This window comes from Capra hircus, chromosome 17, assembly GCF_001704415.2.
Source record: "Capra hircus breed San Clemente chromosome 17, ASM170441v1, whole genome shotgun sequence".
Classification (NCBI taxonomy): Eukaryota; Metazoa; Chordata; class Mammalia; order Artiodactyla; family Bovidae; genus Capra; species Capra hircus.
In genome coordinates this window covers 27,790,613-27,798,799 of record NC_030824.1, presented here as the reverse complement: position 1 = coordinate 27,798,799, position 8,187 = coordinate 27,790,613, and the positions used below count along the sequence as shown (strand labels likewise).

General features: G+C 38.3%; 1 protein-coding gene across 1 annotated transcript in view; it reads left to right on the top strand.

Annotated features, from left to right (window-relative positions):
• Positions 2,618-8,187, top strand: part of CTSO (cathepsin O) — a 45,169-nt gene continuing 39,599 nt past the window's right edge. The window contains exon 1 of the mRNA XM_018061204.1: positions 2,618-2,672. Within this exon, the coding sequence (XP_017916693.1) occupies positions 2,618-2,672 (55 nt within the window). The remainder of the gene's footprint in view (positions 2,673-8,187) is intronic.

Here is an 8,187-nt window from a genome sequence, read left to right as displayed (position 1 = left end):
TTTTATCTTTTTCTTTTATATAAATTCATTTTTTTTATTTTTTTATTTTACTTTACACTACTGTATTGGTTTTGCCATACATCAACATGAATCCACCATGGGTGTACACGTGTTCCCAATCCTGAACCCCCCTCCCACTTCCCTCCCCATACCATCTCTCTGGGTCATCCCAGTGCACCAGCCCCAAGCATCCTGTATCCTTAATTGGAGGTTAATTACTTTACAATATTGTATTGGTTTTGCCATACATCAACATGAATCCGCCACAGGTATACATGTGTTCCCCATCCTGAACCCCCCTCCCTCCACCCTCCCTGTACCATCCCTCTGGGTCTTTTCTTTCTTTAAATTTTATTACTTATTGTTATTTACACTATGCTGGATCTTTGTTTCAGCTTGCAGACTTCTATTGTTGAGTCGGCTTAGGTGCCCCGAGGCATGAGGGACCCCCGACCAGGGATCGAACCTACGTCCCCCACACTGCAAGGCAGATTCTTAACACTAGACCATCAAGGAAGTCCCCATTCAACATAGTGTTGAGAATGTTTATTCTCAAAACCATTGAAAGTTACAAATCAGTCAAAATACACTATGAATTTAGATTATTAATAACAATGTTGCAATTCAATTTTATATATTTCAGTCAAAGTAAAGGCTAAAAATAAGCTGTTGGGCTTCCTAGATATCAGAGAAATCATGAACTATGGTAGAATAGAACAGTTTCTGCTTTTATCCCTGCCTCTGTCATTAAGACTTCCAGTCACTTTCTACATGACATCTATTCCTGTATTTGATTTTTGGTAACCCCATTCATATGAAGGCTTCAGATAATCCTACTCAGATGGTACTAAGTAAGTGAGACAAAGTTATAACATTATCTTTGATAATTAAAGACACACATATCTTTTATTCAAAACAAACGCTAGTATCACATACATGTAGCCCTTCCAATTTCAAAGCTTAGAAATTCCATCCAGATTATACAAATGCATTTAAATAGTGCAATTCCTGACATAGACAGCACTTTACATTTGAAAGAGAAAGTGAAAAAGTGTTAGTCGCTCAGTCACGTCTGACTCTGTGACCCAATGGACAGGAGCTCACCAGGCTCCCCTGTCCATGGGATTCTCCAGGCAACAAAACTGGAGTGGGTTGTCATTCCCTTCTCCAGGGGATCATCCTGATCCAGGGATTGAACCTGGGTCTCCTGCATTGCAGGAAGACTTTATCATTTAGTCTTGAACCTTGTTTTCAAATAAGCATCTGATATAGAAGTCTTCTCGTCATGAACTGCAGACTGTTTCATGGACTCAAGGCCAGTCATCAGAGATCACACAAGGATTATCTGAAATGTACACTCTACAAAACATAAGATTATTTTGTAGGCTTTTAGCATGATGGAGATTTGTCTATAGTTTGTAGAAATTATCTGCCTGGGGTACAGATAAGAGCAAACAAATTAAAAATAAAATATATTTTTTATATTTTAACTTTTATGAAGAAAATAAGCAGAGAAATGGGGTAGGAAATGACTCCCAGAATGTGTGCTGCTTGAATTATGGTGGTTGGGGGAGACATCTGAGCTGAATCTAAAAGAATAAAGGGCTGAGTGGTGTGGGTTCCCAGCAACATGGGGACTGGGGAGGAGAGAGCTCCAGGCTCAGAGGAAGATAGGCAAGATCCTCATGTGTGAATATACCTGCAATGACCAAGAGACACAGTGAGGAAGGCGGCATGCTGATGTCCAGGGAGCAAGGAGAAGCATGATACCTGGTGGGATCATCATAGCGGGCAGGTCACCAAAGAAATTTAACATAGATGACGGTGGTTTCCAGGGGGTGAATTTCAGGAGTTGCTGGGTGCAGGTCAACAGAGAAGAAATTTGCCAATGATGAGATGACAAAGACTGGGTATTTGGGGACCTTATTTCTACTCTCTCATTTACTAACTATATAGACTTGGCCAAATGAACCACTCTTAAGGCCCTCATTTCTCTTACCTATGAAATGTAGGTATCTATACTGTCAAGGTGCTATCATAGGCTTTAATAAATTAAAGATCTAATCATCTAACATTGACTGACAACTAGCATGTTATATTAAGCTTCTTTATGTTAATCATACTTGGCATCATTTTCATCCTTCAGCCTAAAACTATAATATGTATAGGTTTGCAGCTGGACAAAGCAGTATCTGATCAATAGAGAAGTAAGTGTTTCCTTTATACCAAGTTAATATCTACAATATGCTCACTTATAGATGGAATTAAAAATGCTAGAGCTCTGACAGAAACAAAAATTCTTTCAAAAGATAACTAATAGAATTTACATATTCATTGAGTCAACACATACTTGTTAAACACCCACTAAATGTCAAAAACTATGATTGATCACTAAAGAGTCAAGGTTAGTGCTAGCATAAGGTTGGGATTTCACATTTAATTGGTAATTTGTCAAGTTAATGGATAGTTATAATTAGTAAATTGTACAAATGATACTCTGGTTTCAGTTGAAAACAGATGGAAGAGAACCAGAGTATCTGCAGCAGTCAGGATTCTCCAGAAAAAAGAAAGAATACAAGAACTTATTGATTGCTTGATTGATTTATTACAAGGAATTATGGAGGATGATTTTCACATAATTATGGAGGTAAGCAAGTGTCAAGACCTGCAGGGTGAGTCAACTGGAGACCCAGCGTCTTCTACAGGATGGAGTCTGAAGACCTGCAAACCAGGAAAGCTGATGGTAATGTTCTGGTCTGAAGGTCAGTTGCCTTCAGGTCCAGGAAAAGCCAGGGTTTCAGTTTGAGTCTGAAGCGGAAGACTGCCGATGTCCCAGTTTGAAAGGAGTCAATTAGGAGTGATTCTCCAGATTAGCCATTTTGTTCTCATCTTTTTATTCGCTTTCACCTGCTTGCCCACAGCCCACCCACATCCAGGAGGGTAACCTTCTTTACACAGGCTAGTGACTTAAATGTTAATCTCACCCAAAAACACCTTCATGGACCCCTGTGCCCCAGTCAGGGTGACACATAAAATTAAACATCATGATGTCCACTTTTCAAGGCTGACTAACACAAATGAGTGATGACCGTGGCAGTAGAGCAGGGAAGAGCTGCCAAAATTTAAAAGATACGAAGGAGGTAAAGGAAGTGGGGGCAGCAGGGTTCACAACAAGCATTTCCTCCTGAACCAGATCTCCTGATGCTTATTGGTGGAGTTCGGGAAAGGGGTGTGTGTGATGAAGACCATGGGTGCACAGTTGAAGTAACTCTCCCCAACAAGTTCCCAGGCTGTGACAGTGCCACTGGGGTGTATGTTTCTGCATGTTCCTGGATTGTGTGTGTGTATGTGTTTGTATGTGGCTGGGAAGTGGGGTGTGGAGAAAACTGGGTTAAAGAAAGGGGGCAGATATACGAGGTATACTAGATACATACTAGATACCTAGGTAGGTGTGCACTCCTCCTTTGCTGGCCACTGGATCCTGGAGTCAGCACTTCAGTTTAAAGGCCGCACAAAAGCACAGGGCTATGAGCAAAATATTAATGACAACCTTGAGAAGTCGCCCAGTTCAGTCTTCTGCCTTGAAGGACGCATTTACATCTTGAGAAAATGAGACTCTATCTTTCTGTTTTTCTATTTCTTCAGAAAGGAAGATTCTGGAGGCCAATTCGTTATCAGAAACACTCAATTGCCTCTACAATACCGGCGCACACAATATTAGTGCATAATAAAACGTCCTTAGTACTTACGTGCTCCAATAACGCAATTACTATTGCTTCCTTAGTGCTGTGGGCTGGTTCTCTGCTCTGCAGCCGTAGATGCCAGCTGTGTGACAGGGGACTTGCTAATTGGCCTCTTTGGACTGCAGTTCCTTCTTTTTAAAAAGAAAGCTTGGATTAGAGAGTCATTATGGAGTCTTCCCGTTTTAATTTTGTACCTATGATTTCTATAGATTTAATACTAGATATCCGCCCCCAACTCCAGCCAGGCACGTCTCTGTTTTTAAAAGTACCATGCTGCCCTCATGTGGTCTGAGTTGAAATAACACACATTTAAGGAAACCAGTAAGTACAATTTTTGTTTTAATTAATGTCAAGTGAAATCCTATACTTTAAAATAAAATTCGTAAATAGTAACAAAATCAATTTGGATCACCTGTCCACTAAAAGCATCAAAGCTTTACCCACTCACACGGATGCATAATTTTCTTAGAGGAATAATAATACATATTCTAACATGAGTTAACATGAATGAGCATTAGCTAAGAGACAGGCAAGGTAAAATTTTACATACCTCATCTCACTTAATTTTTCAAGCATAGGCTGTTTTGATATATTATTTTTCAGGTGTGGACACTAAAACACGTATGGGGAATGTACCAGGATGTCAATAAATAAATGTAAGTGAAGTCACTCAGTTGTGTCCGACTCTTTGCGACCCCATGGACTACAGTCAGGCTCCTCCGTCCATGGGATTCTCCAGGGAATAGTACTGGAGTGGGTTGCCATTTCCTTCTCCAGGGGAACTTCCCGACCCAAGGATCGAACCCAGGTCTCCCGCCTTGTAGGCAGACGCTTTAACCTCTGAGCCACCAGGGAAGTCCAACTAAATGTAAAGCTGCTTTTTCTGACTCAGAGCCCAACCTCTTTAGCCATCATATTCTTACCTTGTTCAATTCTTTTAGATTAACAACAGTGCATTTTCTAATATTCCATTATCAGGAGACATAAGGAAAGGGACAAAGAATTTTTGAAGATGAGGTGAGATAATACAATATATATGAAAACTATACAAATGCAATGCCTAGGATGAAAATAGGAGCTAAACAATGTTCACTTTTTTCTGAATTAAGTAACTTATTGCTAACAGAATAATACTACTTTATTTGATAACTAATATTCACTACCAACCTATTGGGATGTGAATCAAAAAAATAGATTATCTTAAATTAACCAGTGAATACTGATCTTCCAAACAGTTCAAACTCTATCCCTAGTAAGTGAAAAAAGATCTGTTAAGAGCTTAGGAATGAAAGAGGATTTATTTCAGGTTTATATTTTTGTTGGTTGACTGCACAAGGCAGATCAGCAGTGACTGCATTTCAAGTTGCAAGAAAAGAATTTTTAGTTTAAAAATGAAAGGATGTGTCTACTCAGAGAAGCAGTAGCAGCCAAAATACCGTGTTAATCTCCGGCTCTTCAGGGGCTGACCATGTGAAATTTAGAAGTGTTTCATCTCATTAGAAAACTTCTCATCTGCAAATTAAAGAGATTAGATTCTAGGGTTTGATCCTAATGATTCTAAAAAGTCTGGAGTTCAGATCATCTTCATCTTTGGTCTGCTTTGTTTCATAATTCTATAGTCACGTGGCAGGACGATTTGTGTTTGCTTAGGCTTTGTTTAACTTTTTCTGTTATTTCTCAACCACCCATCTGAGATGTGAGGTTAACAGTCTTACGTTTGCCCATAATAAGTCAATGATAGAGCATGTGCTATCAGATCTTTTTAAAGCGTCATATGGACAGAGAAATCCAGTGACTGAATTTCACATGCCAATCTCTCTCCCCAAGTTCCATGCAAAAATAATGCTGCTGACTTTGCCATTCATGTTTCCTCTGTTTTGTTTAAAACTCCAAGAACCCTATTTCCTTAAATATCTCTAAAGGAAGAAATAAAAACTTAACAAAAAATGTCCAAATTTGTTAGGTCAGTGAGACTATCTAAGAAGGAATTATTATGGCATTTATAAAACCTAAACAAGTTAGTCATTAGGAAGTTACCATACGTCCCTGATAATAATAGCTAGCTTTTATGATATATGACTACTAGTGCACTCTTGAGATCAGAAAAGTTCACTAAGATGCAGAAAAGACAAAGTAAGGCTGCCATCTGCAAATATGGAATGATTTTTGCATAAGGACTTAACAATAAAGAGAGTAAAGTCTACAGATGTTGGTTCTGCATCTTATCCCAAAGGGAAATTTTATAGCCAATAACCACAGCTACTATTATGAGTCAACAGCTATGGCCTAAGATCTCTTGATCCATTATCTCTAATCCTTATAACACCAGAACTAGGAATTATGTCTAACTTATATAGAATGTAATTGAGGCCCAAGAAAGATAAGTAATTCCTTAAGGTCACACAGACAATAAGCAAACAAGTAGAAGGGTTCATGTTTACCCAAATCCAAGGTTGTGTTTTTGGCTTCCCTGAAAACTAAGACTGTAAAGAATCTGCCTGCAATGCAGGAGACCACGTTCTATCCCCAGGTTGGGAAGATCCCCTGGAGAAGGAAATGGCACCCCACTCCAGTATTCTTGCCTGGAAAATTCCACAGTAAAAGGAGCCTGGCAGGCTATATATAGTCCATGGTGTCACAAAAAATCGGACATAACTAAGTGACTAACACACACACACAAGGCTGTGTTTTATCCACTTTGTGTCACATGCACTCTGGTATTATCTAGGGTCTCAGTTCAAGAATTGTCTTAAAGACCATAATGAACATATATAGTATTAAAAATGGTAATCATCAGGAACAAGGTAAGGATACTCTTTCTCAGCACTGCTTTTCAACATCATACTTGAAGTCCTATCTAATGCAATAAGACAAGAAAATTAAGGCTATGCAGATTGAGAGGGAAGACATAAACTGTCTTTGTTCACAGATGACAGATTAATCAATGCAGAAAATCTGAAGAAATCAACTAAAAAACTCCTGGAACTAGTAAATGATCACAGCAATGTTGAAAGATGAAATGTTAATATGGTTAAGTCAGTCTCTTTTATGAGATAACAACAATGAACAAGTGGAACATGAAATTAAAAACATAATATAATTTATATTAGGACCCCTGAAATTAAATACTTAAGAAAAATTCAAAAATATTACAAGATCTGTATGAGAAAAACTACAAAACTCTGATGAAAGATACCAAAGAAGAACTAAATAAATGGGAAAATATCTCATGTTCATGGACAGAAAGACTCAATATCGTCAAGATGTCAGTTCTTCCCAGTTTAATCTGTGAATTCAACAGAATCCCAAAGTCCCAGCAAGTTATTTTGTAGATATTGACAAACTGATTGTGAGGTGTATATGGAGAGACAAAGGATACAGAAGAGCTAAGTCAGAGAACAGACACTAACTCACTTTGAAACTTTGTATGAAGTTATAGTAATCAAGACATCATGGTATCAGTGAAAGAGCAGACATATAGCTTAAAGAAATAAAACAGAAACCTCAGAAGTAGATTCATATAATATAATCAACTGGTCTCTGACACATTAATTATAATCAACTGGTCTCTGAAAAATAAGCAAAGGCAATACAATGGACTATCTCAACAACTAATGGTCCTGGAACAGCTATACTTCCACATATAAAACAACAAACCTAGTCACAGACTTACACCTTTCTCAGAGTAGATAGAGGCCTGAATGCAAAAAGCAAACTGTAAAAATCCTAAAAGATAACACAGGAGAAAACCTAGACTGCCGTGGGTATGGTGATGACTTTCAACACACAATACCAAATTCACAACCTATGAAAGAAATGAATCATAAACTGACTTCATTAAAATGTATAAGTTTTTTCTATGAAAGACCATGTCAAGCGAGTGAGAAGATAAGACACAGACTGGAAGAAAATAGTTGAAAAAGACATAGCTGATAAAGAATTGCTATTGAAAATATACAAAGAACTCTTAAAACTCAACAATAAAAACACCAATACAGTATGCTGCTGCTGCTGCTAAGTCCTCAGTTGCGTCCGATACTAACACATGTATATGGAATTTAGAAAGATGGTAACGATAACCCTGTATGTGAGACAGCAAAAGAGACACAGATGTATAGAACAGTCTTTTGGACTCTGTGGGAGAGGGAGAGGGCAGGATGATTTGGGAGAATGGCACTGAAACATGTATAATATCATATATGAAACGAATCGCCAGTCCAGGTTCAATGCAGGATACAGGATGCTTGGGGCTGGTGCACTGGGATGACCCAGAGGGATGGTATGGGGAGGGAGGGGGGAAGGGGGTTCAGGATGGGAAACACATGTACACCCGTGGCGGATTCATGTTGATGTACAGCAAAACCAATACAATATTGTAAAGTAATTAACCTCCAATTAAAATAAATAAATTTATATTTAAAATTTTTAAAAAAGAATATATATA